General features: G+C 45.2%; 1 protein-coding gene across 5 annotated transcripts in view; it reads left to right on the top strand.

The window, feature by feature from the left end:
- The window catches only part of MCF2L (MCF.2 cell line derived transforming sequence like), a 121,811-nt gene that overhangs the window by 22,371 nt on the left and 80,161 nt on the right, over positions 1–19,279 (top strand). The window contains exon 1 of one of the 5 annotated variants that reach the window (XM_007668690.3): positions 6,083–6,361. The exons of 3 other annotated variants lie outside the window; for them this stretch is intronic. In XM_007668690.3, the coding sequence (XP_007666880.1) occupies positions 6,283–6,361 (79 nt within the window). In that variant the 5' untranslated portion in view covers positions 6,083–6,282. Of the gene's footprint in view, positions 1–6,082; positions 6,362–16,133; positions 17,244–19,279 lie in introns of those variants that run through there. One more of the 5 variants, XM_029048104.2, reaches the window with a different exon arrangement.

Below are 19,279 nucleotides of genomic sequence, written 5' to 3'. Positions count from 1 at the left end.
TCTTTGTGTCTTAAGATATTCAAGACGAGGCAGAGGGGAACTGGGCTAGAAAATGGCCGAATGCACAGACTGCCTGCCAATTACGCAGGCCCTCTGGTTCTCTTGTTACTTCTCGAGCTTCTCGGGTGATGGTTCGGTGACGAAGTTAAATGGTTACCGTCAAACCACCTGGGAACGGTGAGCTGTTGTGTGGAAATTGTCGAAACAGGCTGTTGGGTAGATGGTTGTTTGTACTTGACTTAGTGTATTCTTGGATTCCTGTAATGTCTTTGCCCTGAAGAACTCAAAGACCTCTTCTACTTCGTAATCGGTTAGTCTGTTGTACTTCTCGAGCGCTTACCGTGTGCAGAACACTGTACTCAGCACTGGGGACAGCAATAAACAGATACATTTCCTGCCCACAGTGAGCTTATGGTCTAGAGAGGAAGATAGACATTAATTATCTTGTGTGTAAGTAGGGGCAAGTATGATGGTCCACATTTTGCAGGTGGAGAAACTGAGGCTTAGAAGTGACTTGCCTAGGGTCTGAAAATTGAATCTGATTTGGTGACTTAGTTCCTGTTCCCACAGTTCTTCCACAAGTGGGAAGCATTTGATATCTTGGACCCTCAATTTCTGGTCAAATCTGTGACGATTCCATTGTGAATTAGCCTCTCTCGAATATGCCTCAGCTCCACCGCATATGGTTAGGTGTGGACCAGGCCCAGAAAGTGAACCCTTGCAGGGGTGGCGATGTCCAATCTGGTTTCCAGATGCTCTCTTAGATGTTACTGTTCCTGACGAAACCAACATGGCCACATCTAGACCCGTGAACCTCCAGCTAATGGCGGTGGAGAGACACGTCCATATACAGTCTCCTGGTGTGTAGGGAGGATGGATGTACTCATTTTCTCAGAGAAAAAAACACAATAGAAAGGCGGTGTGGTGATACATTGAGTTTATAAACTCTGTAAAATTTGCTGGTCCCACATAAACAAATCTAGAGGGAAGTATCTGCTACAGCATGTGCGTTGACATTAATTAACGTTGTCCACGTCAACACTAATGCAACATTGCGTACCATCTCCTGAAAATGTGTTAAGCTTGTTCACCCCTACTGTGTATTGTTTTTGGTTGAGTTCCATTTATAGCTCAAATTTCCTGGTTGGCATTCTGCAGTAGTTTAATGAGGAAATAACAGAATAAACATGTGATGGGACATGTGTTGGAATAATGTTCTTTTGAAAAAGAAACTTGGGGCTTTTATTTTTTTAAATTGCTCCTGTTTCTTAATTTTTTATTCTCTTATTTTTTTAATGGTCTCTGTTAAGCTCTTACTATGTGCCAAGCACTGTACTAAGTACTGGGTAGATACAAGCTAATTGCATTGGACGCAGCCCCTGTCCCACATTAGGGTCGCAGTCTTAATCCCCATTTTACAGATGAGGTAACTGAAGCCCAGTGAAGTGACTTGCCCAAGGTCACTCAGCAGACAAGTTGAAAAGCTGGGATTAGAACCCAGGTCCCTCTGACTCCCAGAGGACCAGACCTGGGCTTTATCCACGCAACTTTCTTAATGGGAAGTTTCAGAAAATTTGCTCCCAAGGGCTGTAAAGCTCTGTATGTGCAGAGTTAAAGTAGAATCAGTCAGTTGTATTTTTTGGGTGCTTTCTAAGTGCAGAGCGGATACTTTCCCTGCCCACAATGAGTTTACAATCCAGAGGGGGAGACAGACATTACTATAAGGAAGGTATGGACAAGCAGTGAAGATTGTCATTGGTTTCAAGAGATGGATAGAATAGGTCCCTGAAAGAAAGGATATTTTACTCTATCTAGAGTCCTATTACTAATAAATTCTCTGTTTAGAGTTCACTAATCCTTAGCAGCGTCATCTAATAAGGATGATTTAAGGACAGGCATAATCAGCTTCCAGTTTTCCTTTCTCTTCAGTTGCATAATGATGATAATAACCGTGGTGTTTAAGCCCTTACTATGTGAGTTAGTGTGTGTTAGAGCAGATGCATTCATTCATTCAGCCATATTTATTGAGTGCCAACTGTTTGCAGAGCACTGTACTAATCGCCTGGTAAGTACAGTACAGCAATAAAGAGAGTCAATCCCCGCCCACGAGAGGCTCTCAGTCTTGCGGGGGCGGTGGATAAGATCTCTGCCCCATTTGGGCCTCTCAGTCTAAGAGGGGAGGGAGAATCGGTATCTCCGCCCCACTTTCCAGATGAGAAAACTGAGGCCCCAGAGAAGTTGAGACATTTGCCCATGGTCACACAGCAGGCAACTGTCTGGTCAGGATTAACCCTCAGGACTCCTGACTCCCATCCCTGTTTTGTTTCATGAATTGGAGGGAACGGGGGAAGGTAGGTGTGGATGGTAGAGGAGGAAGGGCACCATTATTTGGGTAGTCAAGAAAAAAACCATCAAAGGATCATTTTAGTGACATAGAGATCGGTTTCCTTTGTCCCCCTCCCCACCCCCATTAAAAGTAGTTAAAGACTTTTCTGAAGGTAGAACTTGAATTCAGTGTAGCACCTTCACATTTTGACACACTCTCTCTCTCAGGGAACGCAACTGTGCATTTTGTTTCAACTATCACCTCTGTGGCCACTCTAGACTGTGAACCCCTTGGTTTCTCAAACAATTCCACGAAGGTCATCTATGGGTCATGTTTAATGTCAAATAGCCAATGGGATGATCAACGAGGCTTATTATGTAACATTCTCTGGGCAAGGAATGTGAGGAAAAGGGAGAGCCGAATAGCAGCTACGGGATGGTGGGTTGAAATAGGTACAGAAAGATCAGGCAGAACATTTTAAAGCTCCAGTGAAACCCCTAGTGTCAAACAATGTGGTTTAGCAGCAGATTATTACCAGCACTGTTAGATCATAAGCTCCTCGAGGGCAGGGACTGTCTGGTTTTTGCTTGTACTCTTCCAGTTGTTTAGCACCGTGCTTCTCATTACAGTAAGTGCTCAATATTGGGTCACTTGAATGAAGCTACAGAGAGCAAAGCAGGGGACTTTAGCACAAAAAGCATCGGCCTGGGAGAAGATCTAGGTTCTAATTTTGGTTCCGCCATTTGCCTGCTGTGTGACCTGGGACAAGTCCCTTAGCTTCTCTGGGCCTCAGTTCCCTCATCTATAAAATGGGGGACTTAATAAGGGTTCTCCCTCCTACTTTGACTGCGAGTCCCAAATGGAACTGAGATTCTATCCGACCTGATTATCTTGTACTTTCCCAAGGACTTAGTGCAGTTTTGAGGAGCAGTGTGGCCTAGTGAAAAGAGTACAGGCCTGGGAATGAGAGGACCTGGGTTCTAGTCCCGGCTCTGCCACTTGTCTGCTGGGTGATCCTGGGCAAGGCACTTCACTTTTCTGTACCTCGGTTCCATCATCTGTAAAATGGGGATTGGAGCCGTGAAGTATGTCCGGCCTGATTATCTTGTATCTATCCCATTGCTTAGTGCAGTGCTTGGCACATAGTAAGCACCTAACAAATCCCATTAGAAAAAAGTTTGGCACATAGGGAACATAGAACCCAAAACCCTTATTATTATTGTCATCGTCATCAGCAGGAGAGGAGTTGCTCTGCTTGAACAGAGACTTGGGAAAGGTGGGAATATTAAGAGATTTTCAAAACAATGGCAGGTGCTGCAGGAGATATACACATTGCTCTGAAAAGGGACTTGGTGTGTGCAGACACACACTCCCTCTGGCACTCTGTGCCTCCCTCTCTGTCTTTCCTTCTCTCTCTCTGCCCTTCTCTCTGCCTCCCCTTCTCTCTCTGCCTCCCCTTCTCTCTCTGCCTCCCTTCTCTCTTACTCTGCCTCCCCTTCTCTCTCACTCTGCCTCCCCTTCTCTCTCACTCTGCCTCCACTTCTCTCTCACTCTGCCTCCCCTTCTCTCTCACTCTGCCTCCCCTTCTCTCTCACTCTGCCTCCCCTTCTCTCTCACTCTGCCTCCCCTTCTCTCTCACTCTGCCTCCCCTTCTCTCTCTCTCTGCCTCCCCTTTTCTCTCTCTCTGCCTCCCCTTTTCTCTCTCTCTGCCTCCCCTTTTCTCTCTCTCTGCCTTCCCTTTTCTCTCTCTCTGCCTTCCCTTCTCTGTCTCCCCTTTTCTCTCTCTCTCTCCCTCTCTCTCAACTGAAGTGTTGATTGTGCTATCCCTGGAAGCACTTGAGTGAAATTTCACAATAAATAGCACCATCTTCTGAAACAGAAGACACCTCACATTCTCTCATTTTCTCCTTCTGTGTGACTGCACATGGGACTTCATTCTTCTGACCTGTTGGTACTGGAGCACTTAGTACAGTGCCCTGCACATAGCAAGCACTTAATAAATACCATTTTTTTGATTGACGTGGGATTTTCCCATTGTCTTTAAGCCAAAAATGGTCATTTGTTTTAAGGCTGTCCTCATTATCTGTTGTAGACACACCCATACTCCTATTACTTCCCATCCTGGATGCTGCCTCTGATATTTCCAGTGTGAGGAAGGATGGTTAGGAGGACCAGAAATTTTTTCCTTGAAATAATCTGCTACAGTGTCCAGGATATTCCCGGTGGCTCCGCCAGAACTGTGAATCACCTCACGGTCCAGATGTCCAGTTATGGAAGTGGTGAGGAAGTCTGAAGGACTCCAAGTCTTAGTTTTCTGCAGTGGAATTGTGTAACTTCACCCACTCCAAAGGCTCAGCAAGTAAACCCTTTTGTAGATAAGTTTTCCGGCAGGTCATTTTTTTAAATTCATTCATTCTATTCATTCAATCGTATTTATTGAGTGCTTACTAGGTGCAGAGCACTGTACTAGTGCTTGGGAGAGTACAATACAAGAATAAACAGACACGTTCCCTGCCCACAGTGAGCTTTCAGTTTTGAGGTCTTGATATTTCACTATCAAGAGAGACCTTCCTAGGTGTGGAATCCCTAGTGATACAGTCCTATGAAATGCAGACTTGGAGGTATGTTGTACCGTATTAAAATTCTGCGCTTGTCTCTCGAATCCCAAACTGGGGTGAATCACGTAACCTCTCTGGACGTGTTTCCTCATCTGTAAAATGAGGAGCAGATATAAAATAATTATGGTATTCATTAAGCACTTACTTTGCATCAAGCACTGTGACTAAATGCTGGGGTAGATGTAAGATGCACCTAATATACTAAGAAGCACCGATGAATGTAGAGCATGAAAAACAATGTGGCCTAGTGAATAGAGCATGACCCTGAGAATAAGAGGATCTGGGTTCTAATCCCAGCTTCACCACTTAATACTTGTGGTATTTATTAAGTGCCTACTGTGTGCCCGGCACTGTACTAAGTGCTAGGGTGGATCCAAGCAAATTGGGTTGGACACAGTCCCTAGCCTACATTGGGCTCACCAGTCTGAATCCCCATTTTCCAGGTGAGGTATCTGGGGTGCAGAGAAGTGAAGCGACCTGCCCAAGGTCACACAGCAGACAAGTAGCAGACTTGGGATTAGAACCCATGACCTTCTGACTCCCAGGCCTGTGCTCGTGTCTGCTGTGTGACCTTGGGCAAGTCTCTTCAGTTCTCCGTGCCTCAGTTCCCTCTTCTGTAAAACAGGGATGAGGACTCTAACCCCCACAGGAGACAGCGACTGTATCCAGCCCGATTAGCTGGAATTTGCCCCAGTACTGAGTACAGTGCCTAGCTCCTAGTAAGGATTTAACAGATACCATTTAAAAAAAAAAAGTGTAGTAGTTGTCACCACACAGCGTGGTGCATTGTAGCACTCTCCTGGTTCCTAGACAGTGAAGCTGAGTAGGGTTTTGTCCTCTCGGTCTGCAGTGGAGCTATAGGACGTCAAGTCGCTACTTGGTGAGTAGCAGTTGCATTAGCCAAAAAAAAAGAAGCAAAACCCACAAACCTTCGTGCTGCAAAGCAATTTTTTCTTTTGCAAAGAGGACCGGGTTTAGCCCCCTGCTCTATTCAGCTGCCGGGGCAGTGTAGCTTTGGCTCGAGTCTTGTCATTCTCAATCCGAGAGAGTGCAGGGGGTGAGGAGGGGATACTGCATTCATCTGGTATTCAACGGTGCCCCCTCCCCCCCAGACACCCTCCGGCAAGGAGAGGGAACGACAAATTGTCAGCGAGCGGGGAATCGGCATCCCTGACCCACTTCGAGCGGCCACTGCCTCATCTCAGAGAAGGGATGCGTCCTTTTTGCGTCGTTTGGACATCTGCGAGGGCTAATTGAGATGCGGAGCTGGCCATCCCACCCAGGGCCGGAGCAGAGGGGAAAGATGCCCTTTCTGGATCCTTTCTGTCTTTCCGGAAAATGAAGCGTCGGCTGAAGACCCAAGACATGGCCCTAGAAGAGATGGGGAGGAAATTCAACGCGGTCTCCCAACGCACTGGTAGGAGGAGCTGCCGGTCTGAAATAATCCCACGTTCTGCTCGACTCGGTCGCTAGCATTTTAGGAAAAACGCCTGTAATCGGGATGGCACTCTTCATTTCTGTTTGGCAGCTCTGGGGGTGGGGGGGAGAAGGAATGAACCGTGATGAGATCCAGTGGCTTGTGAGCTACCCTCAACTCATTGCCGTAACTCACTGCGGCTCTGAGGATGGAATGACAGCGTTTGGAGGAGATCTGTCTTTCAAGGGTATCCGTTACATGCTGCTAGGAAACCTGAGACGGCCAGAACCCAATAGGTTTTCCGACTCCACCGGGCCGGACTTCTAATGACCGTGGTATTTGTTAAGCACTTAACGTGTGTCCGGCACTGGGCTAATCACTGGGGTGGATACAAGCCCATGGGGTTGGACACAGTCTGATGAGGGACACGAATTGTCCGCCAAATGGCAGAGGACAGTGAAGATGCTTTATTTAGAGAGTGCCCCGGGGGTCAATAGTTAAGGACGCCCCAAGGTCACAAGGTCAAATTCCTTCACCTTCCCGCTGACTGGGGTGAGGCCTTGAATGGGCTTTTATTACGCTAATTATGGGAACTCGGAGGAGGGGGTCAAACCAGGGGTCCCGGATGCGGGGGCTGAACACTGGGGGAAAGGGGGAGACGAGTTGTCACCTTGCACAGGTTTATCCAAACCCGAAGGGATCGCCTCGTTTGGACCTCCTTGACCCTTCCTTCATGGCAGCCCGGCGACTAGCCACTTGGAATATTACTTCGAGGAGGAAGTAATATTTGTTATGCCATTGAAAATAACTTCCTTTTGCCAGCTAAACACAAGGAATTGGCAGATCGAGGAATTCTCCCCTCCTTGATTGTCCAGAGTGTAGGGGTTGGGATTTTCCTGAGGAGACTTTTCAGTTGGGATTGTTCAGGGTGGATATTTTTTGTGTATATCTTTTTTGGGCAGATAATTAGCCGGGGGGAGGGAGTGTCCCTTTCTGGAGTTATGCAGGGGATGGGGAGATGTATGGAATTTTAGGGTGGGGTCCAAGACCCAATGGCTTCCTGAGAGAATTTGCTTCAGGACTGCAGGGTGTTCGTCCTGATTTTTGGTGATTTTTGAAAACCAAACAGAAGTTCTGTTATTTTTGTTTCCATTGTGCACTTCAGGCTGAGATGAGATTGAATGTTAATCGGATGTGGAATTAGGAAACTGGGAGTATTATTTGAAAACAAATAGAGATTTGGTAGATGAAAAACTGGCAGTTGTCAGATAATCAGCTGTTCTCAGAATGGACAGATGGTGGGTGAATAGTATCCCACTCCCCGAGGCCAGGATGCAATCAACCCACGCTATTTATTGAATATTTACTGTGTGCAGAGCACTGTGCTCAGAACTTGGGAGAGTACTACATAACAGAGTTGGTAGACACTCTTCAGCTCTCGGGAGGTCAATCAATCCGATAATGCTATCTTTTGAGCTCTTTGTGCGAAGCGATCAATTGTATTTATTGAGCAGAGCACTGTAGTAAGCACTTTGGAGAGAACAATCTAACAGAGTGGTAAACACGCTGTACTAAGCATTTGGGAGTGCACAGTACAATTGAGTTGGTAGACACGATCCCTGCTGTAAAATTTTCAGTCTCATGGGGGAGATAGACATTAAAATAAACTACAGGTAGGGAAGATATTAGTGTATACATTGTGGGGCTGTGGGCGGGGTTTCAAAATGCTTGAGGGGTACAGCCCCAAGTGGAGAGGTAATTCAGAAGGAAGGGTGAAGAGGATGAGAGGTCACTTAGGGAAGGCTCCTTGGAGGAGGTGTGGGTTTTTTTGTGTTTTGTTTTTAAGAATTTTGAAGAGAGGAGAGTAATGGTCTGTCAGATACGATGGGGAGGGAGTATTCCAGACAGGAGGGAGGACTTGAGCAGGCATAGAGAGAGACAAGATCGAGATACAGTGTATACGTTGGTGTTTAGAAGAGCAAAGGGTGCAGGCTGGGCTGTGTGGGAGGTGATCGATCAAATTTATTGAGCACTTATTCTATGCAGAGCACTGTACTAAGCACTTGGTAGAGTACAGTATGACAATAATCAGGCACATTCCCTGCCAACAATACCTTGCAGTTTAGGGGCAGACATTAATATAAATAAATTACAATAAATACATGAATTATGGGGAGAGGTGATCGAATGAGTCCCAAGATGTTGGAGATCTCAAGGGTTACCTGCCATCTCCAGTTTTGGAATTGCAAAACTGGAAGTTTTCCAAGGGATGACATCATCCAGCTTGGCTCTAAAGAGGAGTGCTTCTCCAGGAGTATCGAAGGATGGGTGCAATCTTCTTTTACTAGAGACAATCCCTGATGTTTCTGGGGATCTCTGAACTCCATCTCTTCCGAAATTTCTCTCCACCGGTCTCTGACTTGGCCCTGTCAGCTGTTCACAAAAAGGTGTTTTTTGTGTGGTTTTTTTTTAATGGCATTTAAGTGCTTGGAGCTGATACAGGAAAATCAGATTGACATGATGTGTGGTACCAGCAGCCTCAGTCTTTCCAGGTTTTAATGATTGTGGTATTTAAGCACTTACTATGTGCCAGGCACTGTACTAAGCGCTAGGGGTGGATACAAGCAAATTGGGTTGGACACAGTCCCTGTCCCATGCGGGGCTGTTTTGTAAAGTTGGATGGAAGGGGGGAGGTTGCGGCATTAAGGAGTGATTCAAGATGGCAGGAGTCCTGGGGCACAAAGACTCTAGCCACCAAGAGTGGCGAGAGCATGGGCTTGGGAGTTAGAGGATGCAGGTTCTAATCCCGGCTCCACCCCTGGTCTGCTGTGTGACCTAGGGCAAGTCACTTTACTTCTCTGTGCCTCAGTTACCTCCTTTGTAAAAGGGGAATTAAGACTGTGAGCCCCACATGGGGCAACCTGATTACCTTGTATATACCACAGTGCTTAGAACAGTGCTTGGCACATAATAAGCACTTAACAAATACCATCGTCATTATTATTATTTTCAGATGAGGCATAGAGCGTGTGACCTGAGTTCTAAGCCCAGCTCCACCACTTTTCTGCTTTGTGGCCTTGGGCAAGTCTTTTTACTTCTCTGGGTCTCTCAGTTCCCTCATCTGTCAAATGGGAATTAATGTCCCCTGTGGGACAATCTGGTTAGCTTGTACTGTGCTTAGTACAGTGCCTGACACATATTAAGTGCTTAGTACCATTAAAAAAAAAAAAAGAGCGGGTGTCATCTTCAAACCTGTCAAAGTATAAAGGGATGTCTAAGGATGCTTCACCTAGATAACATCTTTCAAGGTGCAGCCTAGCGTAGTGGTTAAAGCAGGGGCCTGTGAGTCCAGAAGGACCTGGGTTCTAATCCCAGCTCCGCCGCTTGTCTGTTGTGAGACCGTAGGCAAGTGACTTCACTTCTCTGGGCTTCAGTTACCTCATCTGTAAAATGCCCAACCCCATTTGCTTGTATCCACCCCAGCACTTAGTTCAGTGCCTATCACACAGTAAGCACTTAACAAATGCCATACTTATTATTATTTATTATTAAGGTGCTAATCACACCATCCTAGAAGGAATATTGAAGCTACCCTGCCCCCCTCAGATAAAGTATTCTCCTCTCACCATGAACACTGTGGCTTTGTTCAGCTCAGTGGCTTATACTGGAGTAGTTGAGGGGCAGGAGTCTTGGCATGGTTGGGTGTTAGTTTGTAAAGTGTTCTGAGTCCTTTGGGAAAAAGCAATCATTTGTCAAGTGTGAGAAAGGCATTTCGTTTAGTTTTAACATGTACATCTTAAGCCTTCAGTTGAGCAAAAGGATGTTTGAGCAAAGGGATGAGAAGCAGCGTGGACTAGTGGCTAGAACACGGGCCTTGGAGTCAGAGGGACCTGAGTCCTGACCCTGGCTCCGCCGCTTGTCTGCTCGATGACCTTGGGCAGGTCACTTCTCATCTCAGGGCCTCAGTTCCCTCATCTGTCAAATGGGGAGTAAGGCTGTGAGCCCCATGTGGAACAGGGACTGTGTCCAATCTGATTAGCTTGTATCTACCCCAGTGCTTAGTAGAGTGCATGGTTCATAGCAAGTGCTTAACAAATAGCATAAAAAAACTTTAAAAGCAACTGGCAGTGAAGTCATTAGCAATACAGTACTGTGGTAATCAATGATACTTATTGAGCACTTACTATGTGCAGAGCACTGTACTAATGTCTTGGGAGAGCACAGTACAACAGAATTAGCAGAAACGTTCCCTAATAGCCATTATCCTCTGGATCCTCCAAGTGCACAGCAATAATGTGCATGCAATCTGATAATATTAACCATGGGATCCATCCCAAAAGACTATAATTGATTTCCTGGAGTTGGATCTTTGGGAAGGGTCTGGAAAACAAGCAAAAAGATTGAGTTCTGCATTAGGAAACCTGAAATACTTGAAGCAGTTATGTTAGCTGCCCCTTAGGACATTACAGAGCTGGAAAAGTCATAGGAAAAAGTAAGGATGGAGTACCTTCTCTCTGATTCATTTATTTATATTAATGTCTGTCTCGCCCTCTAGTCTGTAAGCTCATTAGGGGAGGGAATGCGTCTGTTACACTATGTTGTACTCTCCCAAGTGCTTAGTACAGTGTTCTGCCCATAGTAAGCACTCAATACCATTGATGAGCGGGTGTTCGGAACCCTTAAGTTTTGGAAATGGGTCTGGTGGAAAAGAATCACTGGATTCAGATTGACTGATTAAAGATAGACCGAAAGGGTCTGTATGTTTCGCTCTGGAAAGATGACATCACGTCCGTGAGCAAAACAACACTTTTGATTTCCCAGAGTGAGATTTTTGCCCATTCTACTGTAATCCCAAGGAGAAATCAAACCTCTCTAGTTAAAGGAGATGATTGTTCCTTTCGGGTGCCAAGAAAAGAGGACAAACAGTTTGTCGCCAGAGATTGGAGAATAGATTTGATTCCGAGTGAGCCAGTGGTCTGATTTAAAGAGAATGAAAGCTGTGCTCATGATCCTTTAATTGACGGGGGGGCGCATCAAGGAGAGGTCATTTCTTTCGCACAGAAAAGCGTCTGTTCGATCCTATATTCTGAAAGATATGCGGACACTGAAAGGGAAATCAAACTTTTGTGAAGAGAGTTTCAAGAAAACTTCAAGTTGTAAGATGGAGAAACATGAAGGGGTCCATTGTTCTTCCTTACATGGTATGGTGAAATCACAAAATAGTCTTTATGTAGATTAGTGCAGTGCTCTGTACTCAGCAAGTGTTCAATAAATACCATTGGTGATCGGAGTTTCGGAACACTTATGTTCTGGTAATGGATCTGTGATAGAAAAAAATTGTTGGATTTCTTTAATGAAGGTTTTATGAGGAGCCTTACTATTTTTGATATTTTGCATCACCTTTATAAGATGTTTTATCTTAAAGCAGCGACCATGCTTAATATGTTTGAGAGCAAATAAAGATTTTAGATCTTTTCTTGATTGGCATTTCTTTCACCTCCCCATTCATTCCTTCATTAGAACATAAAACCTATATTTGTCTCATAGCTACAGTATTTATTAAGACCATACCAAGAGGTGTTTGTTCAATCGTTCATTGTCATATTTATCGAGTACTTACTGTGTGCAAAGCACTGTACTAAGCACTTGGGAGAATACAATATAAGATTAACCCACACATTCTCGGCCCCAAACGAGTTTATAATCTAGCAGGCGGAGACAGGTATTAATATAAAGAAATATATTACAGATATGTATATAAATGCTGTGGGCCTGGGAGGGGGATGAATAAAGGGACCAAGTCAGGGTGATGCAGAAGAGAATGAGAGAAAAGGGAGGGCTTAGTCAGGGAAGGTCTCTTGGAGGATTTGGGCCTTCAATAAGGCTATGAAGGGGGAGAGAGTAAATGTCCTTCGCACTTTCCCAAGTGCTTAGTAAGTGCTCTGCATCCAATATATTGTAAGCTCCTCGAGGGCAAGGTTCTTTTATACTTGATTGCTCTCCCAAGTGCTTAATACAGTGCTCTGCACCCAGTAGTGCTCAATAAATACTGTTGATGGACTCATGCAGATGGCAAAGGCCATGGAGGTGCAAACTCCTTCATATTCAGAGAGATTGAGATTGAGAAGCAGTGTGGCCTAGTGGATAGAGCACGGGCCTGGGAGTCCAAAGGCCCTGAATCAATCATATTTATTGAGCGTTTATTGTGTGCAAAGCACTGTATTAAGTGCTTGGGAGAGCACAATGTAATAATAGACACATTCCCATCCTAATCCCATCTCTGCCATATATCTGTTGTGGGACCTTGGGCAAGTCACTCAATTTCCCTATGCCTCAGTTCCCTCATCTGTAAAATGGGGATTGAGACTGTGAGCCCCACGTGGGAAAGGGACTGTGTCCAACCTGATTAGCTTGTATCTACCCCAGCGCTTTGTACAGGGCCTGTCACATAATAAGCGCTTAACAAATTCTATTATAAAAAGCCTATCCTATTTTTTGCCTTTGGACAGGGAGAACATAGAATATAACCTCAGTTATTTTTCAGGCTTTTTTTAAAATTGGTATTTGTTAAGGGCTATGTGCCAAGCACTGTACTAAGGGCTAGGGTAGATACAAGTTAATCAGGTTATACACAGTTCCTGCCCCACATGAGGATCACAGTCGAAGAAGGAGAGAGAAAAGGCACTGAAACGATATTTTGCAGTTGAGGAAACTGCTGCCCAGAGAAATGATTTGCCCAAGGTCACACGGTGTCAGTATTAGAATCCAGGTCCTCTGACTCCCAGGCCTGGGCTATTTCACACAGCCTCAGGCTAAATGATTCCGATATATAAAGAATTCAGGTGACTGTTTCAGAGTTTCGAGAAGCAGCGTGGCTCAGTGGAAGGAGCACGGGCTTTGGAGTCAGAGGTCATGGGTTCGAATCCCAGCTCGGCCACTTGTCAGCTGTGTGACTTTGGGCAAGTCACTTAACTCGGTGCCTCAGTTCCCTCATCTGTAAAATGGGGATTAAGACTGTGAGCCCCACGTGGGACAACCTGATTCCCCCGTGTCTACCCCAGCGCTTAGAACAGTGCTCAGCACATAGTAAGCGCTTAACAAATACCAACATCATCATCATCATCAGTTCGGAATTTGCTTGGTTGTACTTTCAGGAGGGTGTCATCGAACTTCTGCCACATTCTTTTGGGGAGGGGAAAGCCACTAAGTATTTAGTAGATTCTGCGGGGAATCACATTAGAAATTTCCTGGTGTACACCATTGATTAAAACTGCTGCAAAAAGAAGACAGAAATAAGCAGTGTTAGAGATAATATTCCTCTGAAGGAAAAAAATGGAATAAGATAGTTTTTAAATTAGAACTGCCTTCCAACTCAATTTCAGATGATTCAACTTGATGAAATTTTAATTTAAAATAATCTGACCTCAAACAGAAGCAAATATTCAAACTGTCAATAGAGAAGACGCTTGACTACTTCTGCGTGTGCCTATGTGAGAACGTGTCTCTGTGTCTGTGTTTGAGTTTATTTTTACCCTGATCCCTGAACCTGGGGCAGATTTTTTATTTTTTTTTGGTGAAGTTTATCCCTTCCTGCTTTACTGTTTACATGGAAACAGCAGGAGATCAGGTGTGGCTTCAGGGAAACTGCCAATTAGTGGCCCAAGAGGATTTTCCTCCCGAATAGCTAATTAACTCCCCGATTGCTGTCCGGGTGGACACCAAAAGCCATAGTTAGGGATGTATTCATCAGAAAGGTTCACAGCTGCCCACATGTACATGGCATTTCAGCGGTTTATTTGTCCAGATAATACGAAGATGGCTCAGCTTCTAAAAGTGCTACAACAAACTCGCCATCTGCTTCCTCCCGCTCGTACCACGACTCTGACTTGAAACGGTTCCGATTGATTTATCTGCCGCTCAGAAGCACATATGCAAATATCAAAAATGAAATCCAGCTGGGCATTGTTGTCCGTGTTGATTGTTGGGAGCATTTGGCTTTCAAATAATTGAAACCTTTTGTCCTGCTACTACACCCTTGATCTGTTTCACATCGCTGGCAGTTAGCTATGTGAAAAAGAGCAGTTTTTCAGGCTATGACTTCTTGTGTCCTCTATCAGGAGCCTAAGAAGAGACCCAATCTGTAAATTAGATAGTGCTAATTGTGGCTGAGTTGAGGCCTGAATACGTTGATCTGCTTAATGTGCCTTTTGGTGCCTTTTTCAGGGGTGGAGGGGGTTGGAGTTTGTTTTGATGTTTTCCTAAATTCATAGAGCAAAATTTGCCTCGACTCCTCTATCAACAGGTGAGATGCATTCAGTCTTATTTATTGAGCGCTTACTGTATGCAAGGCACTGTACTAAGTGGTTGGGAGAGTTCAATAGAAACTGACACATTCCTGCCCACAACGAGCTCACAGTCTATGATTCTGCTTAGTGTTTCCTTGGATGGATTCAAAACATATCGGGGAAGCACAAGAAAGCCTATGGTGGGTTTCCCTCAACCTGCTGTTTTCCTACCCCTACCACCTCTCAAGAGTTGAGGCGGCGTGATCTAGTGGATAGAACCCCAGGCCTGGGAGTCAGAAGGATCTGGATTCTAATCCTGACTCTGCCACTTCTCTGCTGTGTGACCTCGGGCCAGTGACTTTGCTTCTCTGGGCCTCAGTCCCCTCATCTGTCAAATGTGGATTGAGACTGTGAGCCCTGTGTAAAGCAGGGACTGTGCCCAACCTGATTAGCTTGTATCTACCCCAGCGCTTAGAAGAGTGCTTGACACATAGTAAGTGCTTAACAAATTCCATTAAAAAAAAACAACCTTCAAGGGAGGAGAACTTTCGTTTTGATAATAGTGCAATCTCTTCTGCTGCCATGTTGTCGTTGAGTTTTGGTAAGTGGGAGTCAGATTTGATAAAATCTATTGCATGTAAACCTGATTATTTCCCTAAGCCAGATATACTGTAAATCTGATTTTTTTAAAGTCATCATTGGGGTTCTCAACAGAATATCCCCATATAGAAAACTCCAGGAAAATCACATGTGAAAAAGCATTTTTCATTCAGTCACATGGGTTTGGGAGTCAGAAAGATCAGGGTTCTAATCCTGGCTCTGCCACTTGTCAGCTGTGTGACTTTGAACAAGTCAGTTCACTTCTCTGGCCCTCAGTTACCTCATCTGTAAAATGGGGATTAAGACTGTGAGCCCTGTGTGGGACAGGCACTGTATCCAACCTGATTACCCCATTGCTTAATACAGTGCCTGGCACATAGTGCTTAACAAATACCAGAATTATTTATTGAGCACTTCTGTGTGCAGAACACTGTACTAATGGCTTGGGAGAGTACAATAGAACAATAAACCAAAACACTCCTTGCCCACCTTCTAAATCCAGTGAGATCCACTGCCCCGAGGGTAGCTTTCAGAAGCTCAGACAAAGGTAGGGATCCGAAGGGACTCTGCAAAGCTTTTGCTTTTCAGGATGTTGTTGAATACATCTCACTGGAAGGCATCGCTTGCCAAAGAAAGCAGTCTTATCAATTTCCTCTTTCTCCGGCTCTGAAACGGACAGGGACAAGAGGCGCTTCCTGGTGGGCTTTTAAGAAAGCCAGGATCCACTTGCCCTCCCTCCCTTCCTTCTGGCTGGAGCTGTTTGAACTTGAATTTTCCTGGGATTTTTCTCCCTTTTTTTTTTCCATTCGGGAATGCACTCACCATCCTGATGGAGCCACTGCAGGCAGATGTCGTCTTCCTTCATCGCAGGGAAGGAACGGCTCAGAATTTAGGGGCCGGCTCTCTCCCCCTGAGACCACCACTTGGTCTCCTTTGATGTCGTCTTCTGCTTCGCTGGCTTCGGCTCCGTCTAGGTCCAGGATATTAGAGTCACGGGAAGGGGAGATGGAGGATGGGCCGGCACAGAACTTCTTTCCCGGTGAGTGCTAGGGCATCGTGAGCTCAGAATTGGGCCTTCCGAACGTCTTTCTATCACGAAGGCCCAGGAGGTCTCTTTGCAGTCATGCAGTCTGTTAACGTCGCTGAGAAGGATGTAACGGCAGCCAGTTTGGGCAAGAAAGCGAACTCGGGCCGGTCAGATGAACGATCTCTGACTAAGGTGATTCTGGGTCCCACAGAGAGCTGCCTGAGGAGGAAGGTGGATATAGCAACAGTTACCACACTGAAATAAACAGCTCCGTTTCTAAGGTCGGTCCAAGCCTCTCTGGTTTGGTGAGGCCAGAAAATGCCTTTGAAGATGGCAAAGTGAGTGAATGTGGTAGGTGATGGGGACATCTCTTCTGTTTTCTGAGGTGAAAAATGCACTAGGTAGGGAGAATTTTTCCTTTTCCCATCAGTTGTATTGAGCACTTACTTGGGCAGAGCACTGTACTAAGGGTTTGGGAGAGTTGGAACCAACAGAATTGGTAGATACTTTCCCCGCCCACAAGGATTTACGGATTGTCCTGGCATGCTTTGTGCAGATCCAAGAGTGTTGAAGACGACATTTGTGGATCAGACAGTGCGGAATGGAACTAGTTATGCCCCTGACTCCAGACTGATCGTCTCAGCTACTATTTTATTTCTCACCCCCAAACAAGGCGAACATCCTCAAAGCTAAGGGTTGTGCCCCGTTGCCCCTGGCTTTTGGCAACCTCCATTTGGCTAGCCCATGAGCCAACCTCTGAAGAATCTTAACCCCCTTCCCCACTGAGGAACTCTTTGTGAAAATACAAAAAGCTCACTCATGTCTCTACGCGGATCATCAAGGGATGGAGCAGAAGGTCAATACCGGATCTTAACACGACTCATTCAGGGCCTTCAGAATTTTTCGTCATCTGTGTGGCGTTCTCTCCCCAGGAGAAGATGGAGAAATAACCTGAGGCGAGCGTGTTCCGGTGAGGTGGATGTGGACATTTTTGTCCCACTCCAAGCTTTTAGTTTTGGGAGGGAGAGAACGCTTAATTTCGGCACTGACGACGAGAGGATTCACCTCTTATACCTCGGCATTTAACTGGTGAAAAAATTATGAAAAGCTAGTTAAGAAGAGGGGTTCTATCTGGTAATTCGGACTTCAGGTGAAGACTTATTTTTCAGGCCCATGGCCAAGTCGTGTGCCAAATGCTTATTTCAGGCTCCATGTGGGTTGGCTAGTATTAGTATCCTATTGCAGAGAAAGGCATTGTGTTCAAAATAGCTTGATTATTGATATTTATCTATTAGCGTGGGGTAGGTTTAGTGAATCCATATGGTTCTGCTAGCTCTTTTAGAAAAGTGAGTGGCTTCAAGTTGTCAGATTTGCCTAAGCGTTGTTTATGTACTCATAGGCGGTGGTGATCCTTAAATCCTAAAAATAATGATATTTGATAATAATGATAATGGTATTTAAGTGCTTACTATGGGCCCAGCAGAGTACTAAGCAAAGGGGTAGCTACGAGAGAATCAGGTTGGACACAGTCCCTGTCCCATATGGTACTCACATTCTAGTGGGAAAGGACGAGAGGTATTGAATCTCTATTTTACAGATGGGGAAACTGAGACAAAGAAGTAAAGTGACTTGCCCAAGTTCCCTCAGCAGGCAAGCAGCAGAGCTAGGATGAGAACCCATTTCCTCAGACTCTCAAAGCCCATGCTCTTTCCGTTAGGCCACGGTGCTTAAATAGTCAAATAGGTGCAGTGACTAGAGAAGGTGCATGTTGATTGTGGTATTCGCTAAAGAAATTCTCATTAATCAGAATATTTACTCAGTTCTATTCTGTGTTCTATTTTTGGTAGACTAGAAATACTTCACATCAAACTGCAGATCACTTGTGGAGGTGTAGGAAACACATTGGAACTTGGGTTTGATTTATTTTTCCTTTCAGTTCCCATTAGATGGTGCAGTTCAGAGTCGGAAATATAGGAGTGGGTGGAGGGGCTTGAAGGTGTTACTTGGTCCAGGGATTTTGATTTGTTTATATATTTTTTTAACACTTTCAGTCCTAAAAGGATCCCATTTTGCAGTTGAGGAGACTGGGAGAAGTGAAATGACTTGCCCAAGGTGACACAGCAAGTAAATGGCAGAGCTGGGATTAGAACCCAGGCCCTCTGTCTCCCAGGCCTATGCTCTATCCGCCAGGCAACACTGCTTCTCCAAACCACACTAATAATAATAATAATGCTGGTATTTAAGTGCTTACTGTGTGCCATGCACTGTTCTAAACGCTGGGGTAGTTTGTCCCACATGGGGCTCACAGTCTTAATCCCTATTTTACAGATGAGGTAACTGAGGCCCAGAGAAGTGAAGTGACTTGCCCAAAGTCATATAGCTGACAAGTGGTGGAATTGTCATATTTATCGAGCCTCTGACTCCCAAGCCCGTGCTCTTTCCACTAAGCCATGCTACTTTTCACTTGTTAACAATAATAATAGTAACAATGTTTATCAGACTCTTACCATGTGTCAAGCACCATTTCTAAATACTGGGGGTACATACAAGATGATCAGGTTAGATGCAGTCCCTGTCCCACTTGAGACTCATAGTTGGGGAGGGAGTACAGGTGTTGAATCCCCATTTTACAGATGAAGACTGTGAGACACTTGCCCAAGGACTCAGCAATAAGTGGTGGAGCTGAGATTAAAATCCAGGTCCTCTGACTCCCAGGATTGTGCTCTTTTCACTAAGATTCACTTGCACTCGTAATCATCAATGGTACTTATCAAGCACTTTCTATGTGCGGAGCGCTGTACTAAGCGCATGGGAGAGTCTGTCTCGCCGACTTTCCTCCTCCTTTTTTCCTCTCCTTTTGCTCTCCCTCCCCTTATTGCTACATTTCATTCTTATCTGCTAGCCCCACCCTTGTTTTAATGGAACAAATATTATGCAAAAAGTGAGATAATTATGTGAGTAAGGTACAGAGGGTGGAGGAAAGAGGATGTTTTCCTCCGAGGGCAA

The sequence above is a fragment of the Ornithorhynchus anatinus genome, chromosome 20, assembly GCF_004115215.2.
Source record: "Ornithorhynchus anatinus isolate Pmale09 chromosome 20, mOrnAna1.pri.v4, whole genome shotgun sequence".
Lineage (NCBI taxonomy): Eukaryota > Metazoa > Chordata > Mammalia > Monotremata > Ornithorhynchidae > Ornithorhynchus > Ornithorhynchus anatinus.
The sequence above is the reverse complement of the archived record's forward strand: the minus strand, read 5'-3'. Positions and strand labels throughout refer to the sequence as shown.